Consider the following 23,784-nt stretch of genomic DNA (forward strand, 5'->3'; position numbering starts at 1 on the left):
AAAAAGGGTGGGGGGGTGGGGGGGACCATTATTTAAAATGACAACAGAACAGAAATGACATTTTAAAAGTCTGTTTAAAGCTCTTCCAATTTCTCCATAAGGAAAAAGGACTGTTGCAATCTTTTTGCAAAAATCGTTTTTTGAATCAATAAATATTTTTAGAATGAAAAGATGCACTTACAAACCACTGACAAAGAACTTCATGATCATGTTCTTGTCACCTTTATGGATATGACCGGTTTTTTGAAACCATCTTTTCCAAATTGTAATCTCCAGGTCCTGGGTCAAAAACTGTTGTCCTGTGATCACCGTCCCTACTAGCACAAGGATATATATTCTTTAGTCCCCACCACCGGAAATACTATCAGCATAAACTTTTAAAACCAACTTTTTAAACTTAAAAAACAAGGACTCACCTCTTTCTGTCAGAGCTGTGATCTTCATCCTGAGGACAGCCCAGACACCCCATCAAAGACGAATGGCAGTGACCTTTCCCCCACCATCTCATCGAGACCATTTGGGAACCATTTGTTCCTCTCATAGTAGATGACGAGCAGGAACTCTGAGAGCAGCCCTCAATTCAATACCCCAACAATAAGACAGAAACACTCATACTAGGTGGCAACAGCCTAGGGGGAAAATCATAAACAAAATCTCCTTAAAAGCACCTTCCAGGCATCGGTGTGATGTAAGGTACAGAAAAATGTCCCATGATTTACTTATTAACTGAAAACATTATTTACTGAACAACTGCCACTTGCATGGCTCCATGCTAGGTGCTGAGTGGGCTACATAGAGGTAAGAACCTATTCAATGAAAGAGCACCTTGCTAACCATCTCCACCTTAAAAGCAAACATAAGTTAGAATGTAGAGTGAACCCATAAAGGAAGAGCAAGAGCCTTGTTTTAATACAGCCATCAAATACACTGGAGTTTGAAATCTTCCAATAACAATGCTTTCTGGAAATAAATCACCTGATTAAGCTACTTTACCCTTTCAAAACTACCTTGGGAGTCAGTAAACATGAATCAAACTTCAATGTACTAACTGTTAGGTCTGATGAACATATCATAGGTATATGGCTACTGAAAATGAATTTGGAACATTCTACTACTCTATCCCCAACCAGAGGATAAATGTCTCCATGCCTACAATGCTTTGTTGCAACCAAGCATTACTACTTTTATTTTATGGTAAGAGATGAGGAAATCATTCTTCCTCTTTCTGAATGCTACAACTATTCAATAAAATATTTAATGAGCACCTATTATGTATAAACCACCGCGTTCAATGCAGATGATACAATGACAACTAGCATTCAGTATGTGCTTACTATATATAAGCCACTCTTCAAGTGCTTTACACAAATGAGTCTACTTAGTTGTTCCTCATAACAACCCTATGGATTCCTCGTAACAATCCTATTTTACAGATGGAAACTGTGCACAGAGGTCAAGTCGCTTGGCCAGGGTAACGCATCAGGCAAGCCCCGAGGCGGGACTATGAACTGACTTCAGAGCCAGAACTCCCTCTAGTATACCATACTGCCTCTCATTAATAAAACATGGTTTCCCCTTAAGGAACTTATTATCTAAATTTCTCCTGAGGAAGTCATTTCCTCCGGGCACTGTTTAAGACTGCATCCCTAAAGCTCCCTGACAAATGGAAGCAACGCATGCTAGCCCTTCAGGCAGGTAATATGCCCCAAGTCTAGGGTGATTCACAGTCTGGAGAGCAAGCAACAGGGCCAAGGAGGCAGGGCCAGAACAGGGAGCGAGGCCAGTGCCACCAGAGAAGGCAGGCAAGTTGCCCCAGGATGAGGAGGGCTGTGGTCGGGCTTGCTGGGCAGCGTCCCCAAGTTCCTGACAGCAGAGAGCACCTATGTGCAAGGCTGGGGGTGGACCCAGGGCAGCAGCTGGATGTGAGCCTTCCTGAACCCACATGGGTGGATGCAAGGGAAAAGGATTCAGAACCTGCATGGAGGGAATCAGTGACCAATCCACAAAGAGACAAAAGAGCTCAGGGGCTCTGGAGCTGCCGCCCTTGCTCTCTCTGGGTGATATATACACAGAGACATACACACAGAGCCATAAAGCCCCACATCCCACCACTCCTGCCCCAAATGCTATATGTGCCTAGTATTTACACAACCGTCTTTTCCCAAGATGCTTAGTGTTCTTATTTAAAAAAATAAAATCAAGTCGCATGACAGGTCAGGAAGTTAGTTATTTCACTACAAGTACAGAAAGAAAGGGAACAGAGTGGCCATGACTGGTGCATCGGGCGAGACTTTCGAGACACCCACCCAACGAGATCCAGACACTGAGCTTCGCCCCTTGGAAGCACCAACTCTGAGAGGTAAAAGCGTGAAGCAGCTATAACCAGACCTATCCATAAACAAATATATCCCGTGTTTACCCCTGATGAGAACACCTGAGTCTACAACCTCCCTCAAAGTCTATTTATGACTTCTCCCACAGTCTCACATCGCAATAGCCAGAAATAAACCCAGGGCTCTCAAACCCAAACCTGTCCTCCTCCCACTCATCAAAGCTGGCCAAGCTCCAGGGCTCTGTGAGCAAGGAAATGCAGCCCAGCGACACTGGGCTAGCACTCACGCACTGCTGGAACATTCCTCTGAACACAGAGGCTTACTCTCTACCATATGACGACATGGAGCACACACGTCAATTTCATTATCCACTGATTTAAACATTCGTAATCATACTGTTAGGAAGCTTCTGAAAAGAAAACACAAGCAGTTTTGGCTGATAATAAAGATCAAATGATTAATGATTAACTGTTTAGCCCTGGAGGCAATCTATTGATTCACACCTTCAAATAAAATTCTATAAATTGGTTACGACAGGAGCTACCTGGCCCCCTCCCCTGTCCCAAACCTCTCCCCCAAGAGTAGTCAGCCTTCCCACACCTCTTTATATTCATCCTGGAGACACGATTTCAGCACACATATTCTGGTGGTTGTAGCAGACGTCAAGTATTTGCTTATTATTGTTGAATGTAAATATCTATTAAACTTTGTGCTCTAATTTTTAAAAAAAATTTACACACTTGTTGACTTTAGTTAATGTTATTGTCCCATGCTATAACTAAAATTCCACAAATATCCAAGGTTAAACTATTAAATTTGATGTGATTTCACCTTAAAATTACTTTTTCAGTACAAAGTGTACTCTTTTATTTTAAATCAATATGACCATACAAAAAGTATTTGTTAAATTCTAGTTGTGCACATGCATTGCTTTGCTATATGTTGTGGCTTAAAGAAGACTGAACAGGTACTCTCTCCAACTAACAAGCAGTCAGGTAAATGTCCAGTGCTTTCTGGATTGAAATATGTTGACTGGTATATATCATGCATGATTTACAAATTGTCAAAAATTTGTAATTCAGAAACTGTAATTTAATTAAAGAAGTAATCCAATTTTTGTCTTCCTTTTGATAATCTAAGAAGCACTTAAAATTTATATAAAATATATCTGAAGCCTGGTGATTTGATTCTGCATACTGCTTGCACAACTGAAAATTTGTATTTTTAAATTTAAAAAATTACAGAAATGAATCTGAAATATTATGACAGATGTTATCTGTACCTTTCGAATGTGAAACCAGTATCTGAGTTGCAAAAACTATTTATTAATATTATATCATCAGTAATAATACAAGGAAAAAAAAGTCTGTTTCCCTGATAGAATTTCAACAAACTTAATTGAGAAAATGATCCAAGTTTTTTGAAGTGTTACATGTGTGCCTTGCTGGATAACTTCTAGTACCTCTGGCAGAAGTGGGCAACTATTTCAAATCCTCAGATAAAATCGTCAGTAACAAGAGCCTATGTCACATGCATGCAAAGCACAAAGGCTGCAAATTCATCTTGGAGTAAATATCCAGTCCCTACTTAGGGCATAGTTAATTATATCCATTTTTCACACTAAATAAACATTTGTAATCCAATAATGCACTACCAAAAAAGCAACAGAATTAAAATGTCTCTACCCAATGGGCTGGTTATTTGCACAAAACCAAGTCATTACTAAACGTTACAGAGCTTCAGTGTCCTCAGAGGCAGCACAGTCCTGGTGGCAGCAAGGATCTAAGACAGAACAATGAAGGGCCACGGTCCTCATGCCACAAGCCTGAGACAACAAAGGACCAGACGCACAGGGAGCAAGTGGTCAGATCCTTAGTAAGGGGACAGGAGGCAATCGTGGTCATCTGCTTGGAGAGCCTAGGCACTCATGAAAACAAATTAAGACTACAAAGAATTTTCCATTAAATTCACCTTGAATGACTATTTTTTTTTCCTTCTTGCCTTTTATATAGTCCTGAAAAAAAGGGGGGAAAGGAAGTGAAGAAGAAAGCTGTAGTCAGTGTATCCGATTAATCTGCTGACACTGTAATAATAGGGTCTCTACAGCAACATAGGAAGATATACTTGGTATAATTTTAAGGAGAAACAAGCAAAACGTAAGATGTGTGATAAACAGACATAGAGAACAAATGTATGGATACCAAGGGAGAAAGGGGCAGGGTGGAGGAAGTGGGAGGCTGGGATTGATACATATACATTATTGATACTATGTATAAAATAGACGACTGATGGGAACATGCTGTATAGCACAGGGAACTCCACCTAGTGCACTGTGGTGTCCTAAATGGAAGGGAATATCTGTATGTGTACGGCTGATTCACTTTGTTGTGCAACAGAAACTAACACAACACTGTAAAGCAACCATACTTCAATAAAAATTTTAAAGAAGATGTGTGATTAAAAAATTATGTATATAGAAGAATACCAGACTGGGTTTTAAGTGGAAAGGAGCAAGATATAAGATGTGTGATAAAATATATATATAGAGAGAGGAATATACCCTAGACAGGGTATACATATAAAGCCATACAACTAGCTCTTCTATTTGGAATAGGAGCATTTTGGGTCATCGTTTGTCTTCTCTGTTTCCCAACTGTCTAGTAAAGTTATGTTGCCTTTATAATACTTTTCTTAAAAAGAAAGCAAAGGACCTGATATTTGGTCCCAACACACATAGCTTAGTTATGGGAAATAAGATGTTCAAGAAATAAAACTACAGAGAGGAAATTTAGGTAACACCTCTGAGTGATCATTAAAGGGATTTGGGTCTCTTTTTACAAGACAAGACCTTTTCCCACATGTAACTAAGCTCCAAGAATCTCTGAGTATGAAAAGTTCTAGGGAATTTCTGCATCAGTCCTTTTGATGGTCTAACCTTTCTTGACACATGGCAAGGGCAGGACATCAGCTACCATAAACCTGATGAGGACCTTATTAACTGCAGAAGAGAAGACACAGGAGCGAGATGCCCACAGCTTTATGTAAGTTGCTAAGGAGTCAATCTACAAATATTTATTTATATAAATTAATTAATAATGGCCACACACAGAATTTCTTTTTTCTGTTGGAATTAACAGAACCTAACAGATCCAATTAGAAGAAAATGCTATCATCACAGGAGAATGGACATAGAGACTATCAGAACACGAACACTGACCCCAAGAGGATTTTTTGTTACATGTTTGCACGTTGCACACACGGATGTATATGCACATATAATTTGCAATGTGCACAGCTGTCCACTGCAATGACAGTTTTCTACTGTAACAAAAGACAGGAAGAGTCTGTTTCCATTAACACTAAATTACACTCACACTAGCAGCCTGCCCACTGAATGCCGCCAGTCCACTGGCTCCCCTGCAAGGCTTCCCTAGGTCACGGATGACTTAGTCTCTACCCCTCAAAGAGCCCCATCTGCTTGCTTCCTCTAGCACAAATGTGACCTTTTCTCCCCAAGTGCTGTCTCTGGGTCCAGCTATAGGCATGACAGCCGGTGAGAGTCTGGTTCAAGAAACTGATTTCTCTCCAACAGCTCTGTGAGGTTCTTTTCAGGACTCGGAGCAACACGGCTATCTATATAGCTGAAAATGGTACTTGCTGGTTGCACTTCACACCCTCTTCTCTGGTTCTTGCCTTCCAGGAAGTCTACTTTTCAGTTACAAGGACTGTTTACCTTGGCTTATGACCGGAGGGGCACTCCCCTCCTTCAAGTGTGTTTCCTAGTCCTCTGCCTCCATTCATTTATTTTAATAAAGACTGAGGGTAAATGTGTCATTCTAGCATCAAGAACAGCTCTGGGTCCTTCACCCACCACCTCAAATTAACCGAGGAACCACAGGTTTTGAGAGGCACACATCTCCAGTTTGAGCAGCATCCACCGTTAGGTCAAATACTCCCCCTGCTGATAACGTGGAAGACAAGACAACACTCAAGGAGAACAGACTTGCCCCCAGGGTCTGGGAGCTGACTTCTAAACTTTCAACAGTAATGAAGCCATATGAAAGTTAAAAAGAATATTTTTAAAGAGTTCGAGGCAAATCAAGTGGACCCTCAAAACATTACCTTACTTCGAATCTTCACTTTTCATTGCCAGCTAAGCTTTATAACTTCACTTAGCAATCAGTTCCAGCTTGCCCTCCTCCCCGTTGCACCACTGTATAACAACCAGTGGTGAAGAACAAAAGGCTCTAAAGTGAGCTACTGGAAAGCCACCAATTCATGACACCCGCATTCTGAACAATTACCATCGGGCTGTGAGATGAGAATCTTAAAGGCAGGAAAAGTTGAAGGGACACGCCACAGCAGAGACATCAAAATTGAACCTCCCCTCAGAGAATGGAGCTCTCTGGGCACATTCACTAAAGTGATAAAAGGGTTTGGGGTCCCGAGCTTATACCCAAGATAATTCTGTATATATGTTGTCTAGGACCCTGTATACTTTATCTCGGCCAAACCTCTCTTCTCTCCCAGTTGAAAAGCTTAGTGCCAAATGTATCACCCAAAGGTTGTAATTTGCTGTTGTATCCTTAAGTGTCTCCTGTTGCACTGTCTGAATTTACAAACCACTTTCAGACCTTTAGAAAAGTAAACAAACAATGAGTTCATGGCTAGCGCTGAAGGAAAAAACAACTCCACACTGCTCAATAACAAGTTGGGACTCCAGCCATTAGTCATCAAGAATTCCTCAGTCCCTGAAGTCATAGGGTTTGGAGTAAATCCAAATGGGATTCTGCTTTTTTAAATTCCTTATATTGCATTCCTACAGACTTCCTGTGCAAACCACTGTGAGGCATTTTTATTATTCACAGTCACACACTTCCATCCTCATGTTGTTGGCTTAGGAGTTCCTTCCTCAAAGAAGCTGTACAGTTAAATTCCTGAGGACATGTGCAGATCACCTGGGGCAGTAAACAGGCTGTGTCATGCACTGGCACAGCTCACAGACTAAGTGTTCAATACCTGTTTGTTAAATTAAACTCCCTCCTCATTCGTCAACATCCACGTCTTAGATGCAATCCTGGATTCGCTGAGAAATCGGAAGTCTGTTTTATCATCATCAATTATTCATATGGTCACCTGAACTGTGTCTATAAAGTAATTCATAATTGTTTATCAGTTGTTTACAAGCAGCTGATCACCATAGCATCTCAACTGCTCCACGCACAAGATCCCTGGCGGTAAGAAGGTTATAAGCAGCCACCCATGAGGAAAATTCTTACAAGCGGATGAAGGTTTGGTGAATGAAAGATGACACCTTTATGACAAACTGGCAAGAAGAAAAGTCCCCACAAATAAAAATTACTTTAAAGTATTTGCCAAAATAAATACAGCTGAAACTAACCCCTCGTAGCAAACTTAAAAAAAATAAATTCTAAGAATGATTTGGGGGAAGAGGGGAAGGAGAGGACATGGGACAGTTTCGAGCTGCCTTCCGCCAATAATATGACTTCCCCTTGGGAGTCTCTTTACAGGTAAGTGTCATCTATTTCAGTTTCCACAATACAGACCAAATAGTTCAGATAGAAAAGTTTCTACAGAATATCTTGGATGACCTTGAGTCTAGATTTAGTCAACAAATGCTCATTGAGTTCTTCCTGTGTGCCAAGCGCTAGAATAACACACAATCCTGGCACTCAAGGGGATCAAAATGAGGCCGGGAGACAGAAACTGAACTCTAACAGTGTGAAAAGTGCTATAACAAGGGAAGGAGAAAGTGCTATTTACAGGCCCTGGGCAGGGGGGAAGGGCTGGGAGGATGGCATTATTTTTTCCTGGGCAGGGCAGGAAGGCTTCACAAAAGAAGCAGCATAAAATGGTACAGGCTGAGGATAAGAACACATTTTGGAGGATGTTAAGATAACTCTGGGGAATCCGAAAGCCTACACCACATCAATTTTCCAGTGGCTGCTTTGCCTCCACACCTTTGGCGGCAATATATTAGGAAGTATGTGTCAAACATACCTCCTAATTTCCTGAGTTCTCAAAGGGTCTCTGTCCAAGATAAACTTGAAATAAACTATAGCCAGGTACTGAATTTAGGAGTCTAATTTTCCTTTACCTGTGGGCTTTTAGTAATAACATGCAAATTACTAAGGCTCTACAGGAAGTTAAATGCTAATTATACTAAGATTATTTTTTTTAAAAAATAAAGTTGGCATCATTATGCATATGACAAGAAAAAAGGAGCTCACTGTTCCTTCTTTCCAGGTACTGATCCTTCATGGTTTCTCTCTTGGTAGCTCTTGATACGTTCTACTTTTCCATTCTCTCAAGAAATAGTATCACCCAGGCATTTCTGACGCAAAGGTACATGCTCACACAGTCACACACAGTTTAAAAAATATAATACATGGACTACTGTCAGTGCCAAATGCAGCTGTAATTATATATTTCTCTTGGACGTGTTTTATGTTATTAAAGCATGTAAATACTTTATCTCCCTCAAGTTTTCCAGAACTCTATTGGCAGAGAGTCTTTTTCCTTTCTCTTTCCAAAGCATCGAATACAATTTCCTTAAGAGATAGTCAAACTTGGTTTCTGAGGGCTCACCTTTTCCCAGCGTAGCCTTTGGAAATATAATTTCATCTCCTTCCAACAAAACACACCTCTGGCTTCTTTTATCTCCCTTTTTTTTCCCCCTACAGAGGTGTTCCATTTCTTACCCTAAATTTCTGCTTTTCCTTCCTGCACCTAAACTTGCTGTGTAAGGCCAGAAACTATGTTTAGTGATAATCTACTATAAATCACCCCACATTGCCTTAAGGATAATAAAACTTCTGTCCCAATCACTAAGAAATGAAGTCAGTCATTTTCCTGAGCTCCACTTGTCCACAGATAGCTATCCCAATTAACCAGGCCCTTTAAAAGCCAAAGCATTTTAATTAAAATTGTTTTTTTAATGTCATAAAACAATGCTGATCTACAAAGTAGATAATACACTTAATTTGCTTGAAGCACGGAAGCTCTTCTCAGCATATCCGTAATACAGTGCAAAGCATTCTTTGTGTTGTGCCCTCAGCAACTGAACACACACACGCGCGCGCATACATACTACATCCAAAGGCATACAGGAGTTATCACAACTTCCTGTCTCTCAAAGTCACGTCTGTAACTGGACCAGGGGCCAGTTGCCGATGCTACGGATATATTTTACCATCCTGGGCACACCTTTTTAAGCCAGCAGGTCTACCACAACCTTGTAAAGAGCCTTGTTCTATAAAGTTTTATCACTTTCTGATACACAGCATCATATTCCACAGTGTCAAATGAGTTTTATGTACCAGCAAACATTGCTCCCCCTCCAAACATTGCTACAGACTCCTCTGCCAGTCTGTTAGCACAGACACCATTATTGGAAGGGTCCTCACCGAGGAAGTGACACTTGGCACCAACTTCTCTTAATAGTTGGATTATATACAGAGAGCTGCATGCAGCCATGCTGGGGAGGGTGTAGAGGCAAATGGGAAGATACTGGAACGCATGCCTTTCCAATGGCTTTCAGGGCACGTGAGACCCAGCCGCACTGGGTCGTGACAAGGTTTCACGAGGAAAGGCGGAGGGCCAAACCACGGCACAAAGACCTGGGCATGGGAGATACAAAATGGACCTTCTAGAACACTCTCAAGGCAGCAAATGCACACTGAACCCTCCGGCTGCTTCCCAGAGAGAAGTGATGGGCCCCAGGCATTCAGAGTTTTCTTCCTGTCCCCACAATTTAAAAGTTCTTAAGCTAATATGCACCAACCAAGCAGGAAGAAAACCAAGTAAAGACCTATTGTTACAGCAAAGAAGAGTAAAGCAGAAGCTCTTTAGGCAAAAGCTCCCATTAGTAAATGAATACCCCGCACCCCTCAATGGCTATTTCAGATGCCACCACCACTAGCTAGCTATCTAGAAATCTACCCTGGGAGAGGAGACGACCTGGAGCAGGATTTAAGTCTTAATATTATCTTTTTTTTTTTTGCGGTTCGCAGGCCTCACTGTTGTGGCCTTTCCCGTTGTGGAGCACAGGCTCCGGACGCGCAGGCCCAGCGGCCATGGCTCACGGGCCCAGCTGCTCAGCGGCATGTGGGATCTTCCCGGAGCGGGGCATGAACCCTTGTCCCCTGCAACGGCAGGCGGACTCTCAACCACTGCGCCACCAGGGAAGCCCAATATTATCTTTAAAAAAGAAAAAAGAAGAAGGAAAGACAGAGCAAGCCATAGTACTCCACTAGAAGTGTTTTTCATTTAACAATATAAAATGTCTACCCAGTTATTAATAAACTTATAGAAGTTCTACAGATTAGAGCAAAAAAAATCTTTGGGAGCAAAAAGCAAAATGTCATAGAAAACTAAAAATTAAATAAATTCACTGCTAGGGATTGGTGGCTTAGGTAATTGAAATTGAGAATCATGGAAGAGATCTACATAATAATTAGCTACTGAGTTTTCTCCTGTCACATACTCCCAAATGGAGTATTTGGTGTTCAGCAGACTTATTAACGAATAAATGCCCGACTGGAATTAACCAGCACCTCATTCTGGAAGGCTGCTCTTGGCAAAAATGTAATATCCACAAGGCACAGCAAGTTGATTGCTGGTGCACACTGCACCAGCTGGGCTGAGCATCGCATTCTTTAGAATCATACGTATTACATCAAGTTTCAGAACCACAGGTCCACACCACCTAACAGCACAACACCGTGCCACTGGACAACATGCATAGGAAGGGTGAAGTTTCTAGACCCCAAGAGACAACTTTCCAAGCTTCATGGTTGGCCTGAACCTGAAACATCTTTACTGAAGATCTGCCATCCTGCACACACGCAGAGAGCTTTCTGGTCCTGTGGCTCAGGGATACAGAGGGAAGGGAGCTGTGGTAGCAGCAGGTCCCTCTGCAGAGCCTCATCTGTTTCATCCTCCCTACATAAGGCACCCAAGTGTCCATGTGGCCAGGGCCCCTCCTTTCATGCACGATCACTGCTATGTTTCTTTAAATTCAGAGGCTTCTTAAGGAAACTCCCTGGCAAGTGAAAACAGCAGCAAAGGTAAAAGAATGCTGAGAATTTGGCTGCTGCCTGCAGTATTAGGAAGAACAGCAATTACTCAACTCTCTCTTAGTGTCAGAGGCAGAAATAAGCATGTGAATTTCGGCAAGTTTTGGCCTGTCTTTGCTCAAGCTTCTCCCTTTGTAGTATCTGTCACCTCCCTCCCTCAGTCATAATAACTAATGAAGTAAATGAGAAAATGGAGAAAGAGTGAAGGCAGCAGGTCAGCAAAGACATGGAAGAGAGGCATAAACTCTACCTTGAATCCAGACTAGGCCACAGTTAATAAGGCTTAAAGATCGCTGGCATTCGAAAGATGTTACTAACTTCCCGATAACTATGTTTTGCTGTCTCCACTGCCTCACGATAAACATAACTGCGGGAGAACTCTTGATCTTTTTCCTCCAAGCCCTTCCGTCTAGGGCACTTGGCAGAGTCATGTAGACACTACCACTTTTTTCTTCTCTGGCTTGCAAACACAAGGTAATATTTGACTCCTGCCCAGCACTTCTAGGTCATAAAAACATTGATCTTATGACTAAGGGCCTTACGATATCATCTGGTTCAGTTCCCCTGCCTTTAGGTAGGTAACTATTTAATTCTCTTTTGACAAATTAAGGCAAAGTCAGGTCAAGGGAAGCTGAGGAGGTTTTATTTCAGTAACCGGGCTATTAGGGGATGAAGGAAGATCCGGAAGCCATGGCTATTTTTTTCTCCTTAATCATACTACTCTCATGTACATGAATTTTGCAAAGTTTACTTTTCTGAGCAGCCCTAAATCCTTCCTGCAACAAGTGAGGATCTATATAAATCCATTCATTCTTCTGATGAAAATATGGAAATTTATTTGGCCTTTCATTTTAAGGTCATAGACATGGTAAAAAATTTTCCCAAAATTTGTCTGAAACCTAAGAACTCAGTATTTCTGGACAACACACAGCATACCCAATCTTTCTCAAAACATTTAAAAATCCTTCAAAGACTCTGGCTTTCAGAGATAAAACTGTCTAAAATCTATCCCCTTTTCCTCCCTCAGAATGTAAATGCCCTTGCCTTTAAAAAGGCAAAGCTCCCAACTCTGGAAAGTGAGGGAAGGTTTTCAAGATCTGCATTTGACAAGATGATGGAATGCCCTGCCTCTGCACAATTATAAACACACACTCTGAGCGGACCAAGCCCACACATCCTGTATGCACGATTCCTCACACCTTATGGGTCTGAAGCAGTCCAACTAATTCTTAACACTGAAAGTCCAGCTCAGGCCACACTTTCTCAAGACAGTTTTACCTTATTTTGGCAGGTCTTTTGGAGTCTTAAAAAAAGAGGTATCACAAGTCTCCAACATTGAGATGCCTTTTGTTTTATCACAGTTGTGAACTGTTTTGCTTGTGGCCTTTGGATAAGATAATAAGTTACCTCTTGTAGACCGGGACTTTGCAGGCTCAGGTTTCATTGTGCCCTGCCAGAAATTCCTTTCTGTTTTGAATCTGAGATGTTTGTTTATGGTTTTTTGTTTTGAAATGCTAAACAAGATAGGCAGTTTCTAGTTACAGCCTATACCTTTTTTTTTTCTTTTTTTTTTTTTTTAAACCTTGCCATAGCCAGAGTGGCTGGTTGCTAAGGACTTAGCTAAAATTTCCAAAGAGCAGACTCTTCAGATTCTCTTCTGAGGAACTTGAAATGTAAAACGACAACACCTTAAAATACAATGAACACTTAATTTTCTTTCTTAAATGTTCATAAAACAAGTGTTCCCAGGATATTTCAAAATGAAGGTGTTCTTTTTGGATGTGACAAACATACTTACACAAAACTCTGAAATTTGGAAGTTTATCTCATCTTGTAGGTTAGATGTTTGAATATCAACACTCTTGATGAAGCACTACAATGAAAGGTACTAGAGAGTTTCTGTTTAAAAGAAATTCAATTTCTACTGTGTGATAATAAGGTTTGGTTGTCAAGAAGAAAATAAAGAGTTTTAAACTACTGATTCCAAGGACTATATCATCATTATGTTTCTTTCTCCTTATTCCATAACAGCCAATATAAAGCATTTGCCTTATGAGTTCTCAGCCCATATTTACTGGATGAACATGATACTTAGTACGAGGTATGAAGGAAAAGTCATTTCTTTCTTCCTGAAGTGGGACCACACCTATACTAGGAACCAAAGAGACAAGAACGTCAGGTGTTTTCATTCTAGGCGTTCTTTTCTAGCCTTCCACTGCAGCACACAGACTCTCCAGAGAAACCACAATGCAAATCCACAGTAAAGCTGCAGTATTAGTCCACGTGAAAGATGGATGGGACACACTGGATCAAGAAAAGCAACGCAGATGCACTCTGAGCTGCGCACCATCTCCTGCTCATTCCCATGCCTGCCCTGGTCTCTGAGCTGGCAGGCTGGCTGCTGCTTCCTTCTGGAACCTCAGGATCCCAACTTGCCTTGCCTTGGTGATGATCCGTGGGGTCTCTGATGACTCCAGCCATGTCTGGAAACCCACACAAAACTTCTAACAATAAAATGAAATTTAACGCACTTTCATGAAACCATATGCCATCCATATTAAGATAGGTCACCTTTTAAAAAAATATTTATTTGAAATAGCTCTCTGGAAGTAATGATTCAAACTGCAAAACAGAGCAGATGTCCACCTTCTCCTGAAGGACTAAAGGGACTGAGAATTAGTCATACTGGATCAAACCAATGACGGTTTTTTTTGGCCCAGAGACCCTGGACTCACGCCCCTCATTCTTAATGCTTCACAGTCCCTTTCTCTCTGACAAACACCAGAGACCATAGTTCTTGGAGTCCCCTGTCGAAGAGATTTAGTTAAGTGTGGTCAATGCACAAAGATTTTTTTTTAAACTTATATAGAGAGAAAGCTAACAAAGAAAAAAAATGAGAAAGGACAAAAAATAGAATGGAAATTAGAATGTTAACTAACTTTTAAAAAATCTATTTGGTACCAGGTACTATACTGGACATTACATATATTGTTGTGTGTGTATACATGTATATACACAACACACATACATGTAATCATATATATATTTAATATAGGTAATAATTCTCTCCAACCCTAACGCAATTACCTGATAAAAGCTATTAATATTCCATTTTCACAGATGAGGAAACTGAAGCCCAAAACAATTAAGCAAGCTGGTTGTTCACAGTTGAACACAGTTGATTTAAACATAGGTTTGTGTGGGGACTTCCCTGGTGGTCCAGTGGTTAAAAATCCATCTTCTAATGCAAGGGCTGCGCTTCGATCCGTGGGCGGGGAACTAAGATCCCACATGCTGCGGGGCAACTAAGCCTGCGTGCCACAACTACTGAGCTCGTGCACTGTGGAGCCCACGCACCACAACTAGAGAAAAGTCCACGCGCTGCAAGGAGGAGCCCGCAGGCTGCAACAAAAGATCCTGCGTGCTGCAACAAAGAGCCCACGTGCCACAACTAAGACCCAGTGCAGCCAAATAAATAAATAAATATTTAAAAACAACAACAACAACAACACAGGTTTGTCTGGCCCCAAGGCCTATTTTCTTTTTCCTACAACATCCTGCACAGATGAGTGAGAAGGAGGGAAGAAAAGAGACCTCCAGGCCTGGCTTGCTGTTGCTCCCCGCTAAATCCTTCCTGGTAGTCACTGCTGGAGTCAGGGCCCCTCTTGGTTGCCCCCAAGATGCTCAGCACTTCCTATCGCAGGGCTTACCAGCTGTAAGGAACTGTCTTGGGCTACAATGGATTGTCCCAGTTGTCACTATCTTACCTTCAGACCACAGCTTCTGTGAAAGCAGGGCCCCTATCCTATTTATTTTGGTTGAAAACTAATTATTAGACTAGCAGGTAACATCAGTTCTTATTATACGCCCTACTCGTGCTACATGCTTTACAGGCACTAGCTGTTTGCTACTTCAAGTGTGGTCCTGGGATCAGCAGCATTGGCATCACATGGGAGTTTATTAGAAATGCAGAATCTCAGGCCCCATCTGGACCTACTGCATCAGAACCTGTATGTTTAATGAGATCCCCCAGGTGATTTGTGTGCACATTAACATTTCAAACGCACAGTTTTGTCTCATTTAATCCTCAGAGAAAACATAGGTGGTACCTATTACTATTAACAGCTGGGAAACTCAGGCTTAGAGAAGATACGTGCTATCACTAGAGTTCAGCACAAAGAGTTCAGCCAAGGCAGCTGCTCAGTAAATATTCATGGAAGAGGACGGCAGGGAAACAGGTAGGGCTAGAAAGAGAACGGAGGAATGGCCTGGTTAAATTCCTGACCTCTGGTTTTGCCTAGCTTGTACCTACTGCCAGGACAGGTCAGCTGTAGCAATACAGGCTGTTTCCTTAGCTCCAGCCAGGCCAAATCCCGTGCTGGCCAGCAGTACGGACACTTCAGGAGCTAGGAACAAAATCTTCTTCCAGAATAAAATGTGAAGGAAAATGCACATTGCTGATATGTGTGAGTTTAGGTGCTCCTCCTTCCCCAAATGAAATATTAGTCCACAGATAAATGGTTAAATTTACAATTCTTACAACTTAATGCAAAAAATTTCAGATTCCTCCCTCTTTATTTTTACCCGAAATACACAAATTTTGTAGAAATTATTTAGACCAAGTGTAACAAATGGGCATCAGGAGGAAAGGTAGCAAATAGCTTCGGAGGCCTTTAAATAAGGTTTTTAACTCAATGCATTTACGGTGTTAGGGTAGGAGGGGGCCTGAACTCATTAATAACTCGCTTTCTAAGAGCCCAGACTCCTTGCGATCAATTACTGAGGTAGATGAAGATTAAACTGAACAAGACAATGAGCCCATATCAGGTTATTTTACTTATTCTGGTTAGTAGCTTTGCTGTTTACCACGTGCTAGTCATTCTTCTAAGGGCTTCATAGGGATTCCTTCACTGAGTCCTTATAGCAACCCTATTATTAACCCCACTAAACAGATGAGAAAACTTAGATGCATGGAAGCAGAGTGCAGATTTGACCCCAGAAGCTAAGTTTCTAACAACTACATTCTTGGATCGAGGTATAAGTATTTCTCACAGAGAATTAATTGGGGTTGGGAGAGGGAGATAAGGAATTGAACCCTGTTCACTTAGCAACTGCAGAAGAAAAAGGAATCTCTTTTGATTTTTTTTCATGTGGGCCCAAAGTGAACATTTACCAGCATTTACCTCAAGGGCATTCTTAACTTTAAGTATATTCAACCATCCCTCTGTCCTGTCCGCAAGACCGACGAGGTCTTGTCCAAACACAGAGGTTTTCCATGATTTGATTAGGCTAACTGGCCAGGACAAGTAGCAGAGAGTGGGTGAAATCAGGAGATGCTGATAAACGGACACCTCTCAGTTCACTGCCCACGCTCATCTGCCTAGTGGAACAAGCTAGAACAAAGAGAAAATCACTCCCAAAAGGAAACTTGCCATTTTGAACCACAGCTGGTACAGCGTTAAGAATGCAGCCTCATTCTTAGATGTTGGGAAACACCTGATATGTATCGCAAAAGCTCTGAGAATGGGGAGGATCCCTTCCCCCAACAAAAGGGAGCTCTGACTCCGAATTTTGAACCTAGTTGGAATTTGAATTCTCCTTTTCAGCTTTGCCACCAGAGCATGAAGATCATCTCAGATCCTGTGATTCCTAGAACAAATTTTACCCACATACCTCACCAACTAAACATATACAGACCTGAGAAATCAGTTCTACTTGGTTTGAACTTAAGTAGACTTTTGAAGGTCTTGCCTCATTCTTTATCTTGAATAAAAGAGTATCTGGAGGGCTTCCCTGGTGGCACAATGGTTAAGAATCCACCTGCCGATGCATGGGACCCGGGTTCGAGCCCTGGTCCGGGAAGATGCCACATGCCGCAGAGCAACTAAGCCCGTGAGCCGCAACTACTGAGCCCGCGTGCTGCAACTACCAAAGCCTGCACGCCTAGAGCCCGTGCTCTGCAAGGAGAGAAGCCACTGCAATGAGAAGCCTGCGCACCACAACGAAGAGTAGCCCCCACTCGCCGCAACTAGAGAGAGCCTGTGCGCAGCAACGAAGACCCAACACAGCCAAAAATAAATATATAAAATAAATAAGTTTATAAAAAAAAAAGTATCTGGAGTAGGGCACAGGTCTGAGAGGTCCCCAGGCTTCCCAGCACCCCACCCCGACCCCAGCAGAAGGCCTTGCACAGAGTAGATCAATGAATGAGTGACTGATTTCTATGCAGAGAGAAGTGAGAGCTTTAAAAATTCAGATGTGGAGAATTCGACCTCTGAGAAGGAAGGCTTTCAATTTGTTATTCATGCATGCTTGGCTAGTCCACTGTTTCTTCCTCAAATAATTAATTGAGCTTTACTGGGGGGTGTCTCCAAAGCCCTCACACTGCCTGCGCCTTGCGGAACACAGTGTTACAGGAACCCTGCTTCACCAAATATATTTACCTTCCAGCCATCTACCATCTCCTACCCAGTGGTATTTACACACTAAAGCGGCACTGCCATCTCTCATGTTAGTGCCATAGCCTGAAAGACGTTAAACACACCCACATTTTTCAGGAATTTCACAATTAATGTCTGGAATGTGTTTTGGATTATTCTTCAAAGGATGACATAGTTGCCCTAAGATGAATTCAATATTTTTCCCTTCTCCCATTTGTCATTCTTTAGTCTTCCCACTCCATTACCTTTTTAGGGTCATCTGTTTTATTTCCCCCCAACTTCAAAATTCTTGTCCCTTGCCTCCCCAAAATGTTCCCTTGTTCATCCAGATCATTGCATTTTAAGCAAGCCACACCAAACACAGAAACCTGCACCATATCACTAATACCTCCTACAACTGGCTGTAATGTCAGTTGTAATGTAAAGTCTAAGGATTATTCAGACAGTTTTCTTCATAAATTATTAATAATAAATAATATTATTTATTACAATAAATCAACCTGTATGTTCACCACTGCACTGCCAACATACTGCTTATAGATTTTCCCGGTCACTGTTAAATACGTGTTAATGGCAGCAAAATCTCCAGACTTGCTATTTTTGCCCTTCTGGTGCTATGCGATTCATCTGTCCTTTGCCAAGTGTTTTATGTGATTGGACTCCTCAACGACAGCGAGGGCTCTGTAAGCTCGACAGTCAAAGTGAAGGTCACGAAGTCCTGTCATTTGTATAAGTGTGGTGAATAGTCTCTCCATGTTTTGTCAATATTTACTTTGGGGAAGAACTAATTATTTCCTTGTTTACTTACACTGGTTCCTCTTCCCATGCCGTATTAACGTGATTTTATAGACCCTTTGCTTGCTTCTGTTCCTGGCATTTAAGAGCTCACTCTACCTAAAGACTTCTGAGATGGAAACTGGAACACCTTCCTCAAAAACAAGGAGCCCTGGCTTTTTAAATTTTTCCAACACCAGTACAGGAGTATTAAGTTTTCCCGTCCCCTCTTCTATTTAATTAGTAAAAATTAAAATCCATGGACTTTTAACTCTAAGTCCTACGTTACAGAGGGATGAGAGGAGATCTGTGGCCAGTGCACAACCCAATGGTTTGGTGCATTCCCTGGCCTCCTAGAGCCTGCTCTCTGGGCCTTGCTCACCTCAGATCCTCCACAAACCTTCTTCCAAGGACCCATCATCTCCAGTGACTGAAAAGAAACCACAACCTTCTAACGCCAACAGTTTCAGAAAACAACATTACATTCTTTGCTCTAAGTACCCAGCCCACATCCTTGGTTCTACTCACTGCCCCATGAGAAGTGGGTGGGAAGAAAAGTTAAAATACCTGGGGGAAATCAAAGGAAGACTGTGGTTTGAAAGAGACAGTTCTTAGATGGCAGTACTGAAAACACGGAAAGTTCAGTTCCATAAACATGAAGCCACTGAGTAAATAATCACTGGGAGAAAAAAAAATTGGTGCTTATCTGCGATAGCGATCACCTGGCTCTAATACAAAGTTCTCGCAGAGCCACTCCATAGTGCCCACCAGGTTCCAAATCACTCTGTTCTCACAAACTGTCAAACTCAAGCCATTGCTGCCTTTTCATTACTTAGAGAAGGCTGGTCATGCTCTCCCAGCCACACCCCACCTCTTACAGAAGCATACTGAACTATTCCACAGAGGAGGACAAATGGTCCTCACCCCTCATCTCCAAATATAATCCTCACTGGCCAATCAAAACATTCTTCCTAGAAAAATCCCACTTCAGTAGTTTTTCAAAACTCTGTCTTTGATCTCCCAAAGAGATCTCCCACCCAGTCTTAGCCCTCAGGAGTTCAGAATCCAAACTTATTTGTCTGGCTTCTAGGCGATTTACCTAGAGGCAGGCAGCCTAACCAAGGAGCAGGCCACTTAGGAAGTTGCAAAGGGCAACAGGACGACTCACCAAATCAGTGGAAATGGGAAAGGGATCTGTACCTTCCCAGGGGCCAGAAAGCACTTTATAGACAGAGCAGAGAAGAACATAGGTATCTGGCTCCCTGCTCAACTTTAAAAATGCATGTAGCCAAAAGTAATTTTTTTAAGGAATAAATAAGTCAGGATTTACTTAGTAATGATCTAAATGATGCTGAAAAGAAGTCCAAGTGTATGTGTCACATGATTCACCCTTCACGTCATTTAACTTTCAGAAAATATTTTTTCTTCAGTGTTCTTTCTATGGAAACGACTGTTCTTCCATGTATTCAATGCACATTCACTGAGAGCCTACTATGGGCCAGTGTGCCTTAAAAACCTAAGGCAGGGAGCCACAATTTGGAAGGGGTTCATTTCTGCCCGAATTGACCTAATTCACTTTGTGAACTGCAGTTAAAAACACGAGTTTGTTGGGGGGGTTTTCCCCTCACAAAGCCAGTATGGGGAATGATACAAATAAAAATTACTGCAAGTTGGTAAATAGAGCAATGTAATTTGTATTTAAATTATATCATCGAAAGCAGGTAGATTAGTCATGGTAACATTTGTATACCATGCAATATGTTTTCTCAGTGTAGTCTATTAAATAAGTTTTCAAAAGAGTTTTCATTAACAGATACAACCAGTAGGGGTCATTTTAGTGCAAAAATTGCAGCAAAAGAGACTTCAACATGAATAAAATATATCAATTCCTATTTCTGTTATGTGTGAATTTCTGAATAAAAATGTAAACAGGGAAACACTGACCACTGAGAAATTTCTTGCCTATTAACAGGAAAACAAAAGGGAAAGTCAGCACCTTCTAGATTATTACTGCCATGGGATGACTCCTCTAATTCTTAAAAAGAAGGAAGAAAAAAGGCCACTGACTTATCCTGTTTTCCATAAATCTTGTAGTAAAGTGAAAATTCTTGGAATTTTAGACACCCTATTGAAATAGCTGTCTAAATCCAACCATTATATCATGCTAGGTAACACTGCCCTTCTTTGGGTTCATGGATTTAGAGTACAACTTGACTGCTGCTTTTAGAGTTCTAAAAAACAAAATAAAATAAAAAATGTCCTGAGCACACAATTTTGGTAGCTGAAAACAGTCTGGCTAGATGGAAAGTGTTGCTAGAGAACACTAAATGAGATATCATCACGGTAATAAATACTTCCAAGCATTTTCAAGGCTAATACCAAGTGCGTGGGGTGTTACCAGAAGAAACGAAGCTATGAGGGATCGCATCATTTCAAAGGAATGAAACACTCACCAACAAACTGCCAAAATAACTCTATACTATGATACCAGAATGTTGGTGCCAAAACACTTGATTACCGTGAATGTTCCCTAAGCTCCACATTTCCTTAACCAGAAATCTATCATGAAGAAACAAAACAAGGGTTAGAGTCTTTAGAACCTTCCCAAGTCCTTCTCAGAGCAGTTTCTACCACATTTAACCTTGTTTCAGGTTGCTTGTTCTTTTTAGATTTATGGGAGGCTGGCTTAAGTAAATTACACAGTCCAAGTGGCAGGGTTCAAAGATGCATCTTTTCCTCCAACTCATTCAGAATTCCCAAAGTCAAACACATAAAATGGTATCAGAAGTTAATCTCCTGGCCGTTTTTCTTTTTGTGAGAAATAAAAACGTTATGGGACTTAACACCAGGTGAGAGGCTTTTGTACTTGAAGCAAACAAACTCTTCTAATCCAATGTCCTAAGGGTGCAGTGGTGCACTTTCCCTCCAAGAGTTCCCTTCACTCATTACTGCCCACTAGCCTCCAAACCAGAAAGGCCTTCCTGACTTTCCAGAACTGTCCAAACTTTAATAACTGAAGTTATCAATGAATATGCGTGTGTGTAAAGAAAACCACAGAATGGAAGCCTTTTAACAGACCCATTTTATCCTTAAGGCTGCTACCTCCTTTCTCAGTATCCCAGCACAATAAACACACATACACACATAAGGATGCTTCAGAATAAACCCCTCCCTCGTCTCCTGCGTGCAGGCTGTGAGTACTAAGGAAGGGACGGGGCAGAGGGCGCCTGTCCCTCCTCCTCTCCGTTCCTCCAGAAGTAAGGCTGCTGCGCTCTGCTCATACACCAGGATGCCCCAGAACAGCATCTCGCCCCAACGTCAGCCCAAGCAGGGATCCCACTTTTAAGTGGTGCTGAGTCCTTTAAATTTGGTATTAGCCAAATAAAAAGAACTCACTGCGTCTCTCTAGACCCCAAACCTCACGAGGCGCCCCGAGGCCGAGGCCGGCGGGCAGGGCTTAAGGCCGACACCCATCAACAGTGAGTGGTTCTCCCAAGGAGGGAGGCTCCACTAATCTAATCTTTCTCCCTCCGTCAGACACCATGGTGCACAATACTTAAGTGCAGCAACCAGCAGAACACAAAAAAGAAGGAACCGGCAACACGATTGGAAACACGCGGATATCTGATCTTAAAAAGCTGCCACTAATAGAAACAACTTTTCTCTCCTAGGTGCCGGCCCCCGCCCCCGCCCCTTCATTCAGGAGAGAAAGCCTTTGACCGTTTTCAATAGGCAAACAAATGAGTAACCACCGTATGTAACTTCCACTGGGCTGACATATTCCGGAGCTGAAACTGATTTATATGCGCAGGAGGAGGAAGGGGGTGAAGGAAAAGCGCAAGGAAAAAATAATAAAAGAGTCACACAGGGAGTGTGAGCTGGAGACACGTCTCCTCCGCCAGCAGAAAATGGACTTTCACGGACGCGGTGCAGCACTCGGTTCCACACTGCGCTAGTGCGGGGAGGGCGGCAGGGGCTGGACTCCCCGAAGGGGCTCGCGACAGCCTCCGCAGTGCCCCCTGCCCGCGGCACCCTCACCTCCGGGCGCACGGCCGGGCCACCCCACCCAGCCCCAGCCGGATGGGCCACACGTGTGCGCGTCTGTGCGCGGCCAGGGACGATCCCCCACTCGCCGGCCCCCACCCACGAAATCCAACCTCGCCCGCGGCTGACCAAGCGTCAGGGGGAGCAGCGAGCGGGAACCAAGGGACGCGGGGCTCTCTCCCGGGGGTGGCGGGCGCCCCTCCTCCCGAGGAGCCCTCTCTTCTCGGGAAAGTCTCGGGCAAACTTTGCTCGGAGCAACCAGAGTCGAGGGGGCGGCGCGGGCCAGGTGGGAGGGGGCCAGCGGCTGCGACCTTACCTTCGCAGACGCCCACTTCGTACTCGGTGATGGAGTCGCCATTGAGCGGGGGGCGGATGACACAGCGCAGCCCCCGGTCGCAGGCTCCGTGGAGCCCGTAGGCGCCGCCGCAGCTCTCGTTCCTCTGGCGGGCGCACATGTAGCAGCAGCCGCAGACGCCCTGCACGATGCTCCCGGGGCAGCTCCTGGGCTCTTCGCACTTGGACTCGTCGCAGGGCAGGCAGACCAGCGCCCGGGTGCCGGAGCGCGCCAGCAGCAGCAACAGCCCCAGCAGCGAGACCAGGAGGTGCCCGCAGCCGGCCAGCCCCCTGCCCCCCGCCACCAAGTACATCCTCCTGCGCCGCCGCCGCCTCCTCCTCGCAGCCGGGCCGGGAGCGGGGCGGGCGCCCTCCCCTGCGCGGGGCACACGCGCCGCCGCCGCTGCACCCGCAGCCCGCGGTCCTCGCCGCCCCCCTCGGGGCCCCCGGGGCGCGCCTCCCCTCGCGGGGCGAGGCCCCCGCCCCCCGTGCGGGCCGCGCCGACCCCGAGCCCACTAGCGTTGGCGCCAGCGGTGGCTTCCCCTCCTCCTCCTCCTCCCGGGAGGGAGGGGGAAAATAGAAAAAAAGTTTCCTCCCGGCAGCTCCGGTTCAACCCAAACTTCTGGCGACGGCGGCTGCGCTCGGTTCCAGCCCCGGCTGGCGGCGCCTCCTCCCTCTCCTCCTCCGCGTCGGTCGGCCCCGCGGCGGTGGCGGCGGCGGCGCAGCCTCCGGGCCGGTCCCCGCCTCCCGAGCTGCCGAGTG

General features: G+C 43.6%; 1 protein-coding gene across 1 annotated transcript in view; it reads right to left on the minus strand.

The window, feature by feature from the left end:
- CRIM1 (cysteine rich transmembrane BMP regulator 1) overlaps positions 1 to 23,396 on the minus strand; it is a 206,737-nt gene extending 183,341 nt beyond the window's left edge. The window contains exon 1 of the mRNA XM_007468391.1: positions 23,006 to 23,396. Within this exon, the coding sequence (XP_007468453.1) occupies positions 23,006 to 23,336 (331 nt within the window). The 5' untranslated portion in view covers positions 23,337 to 23,396. The remainder of the gene's footprint in view (positions 1 to 23,005) is intronic.
- Positions 23,397 to 23,784: the final 388 nt, after the last annotated feature.

Source organism: Lipotes vexillifer, unplaced genomic scaffold (assembly GCF_000442215.2).
Source record: "Lipotes vexillifer unplaced genomic scaffold, Lipotes_vexillifer_v1.1 scaffold1149, whole genome shotgun sequence".
NCBI classification, from domain to species: domain Eukaryota; kingdom Metazoa; phylum Chordata; class Mammalia; order Artiodactyla; family Lipotidae; genus Lipotes; species Lipotes vexillifer.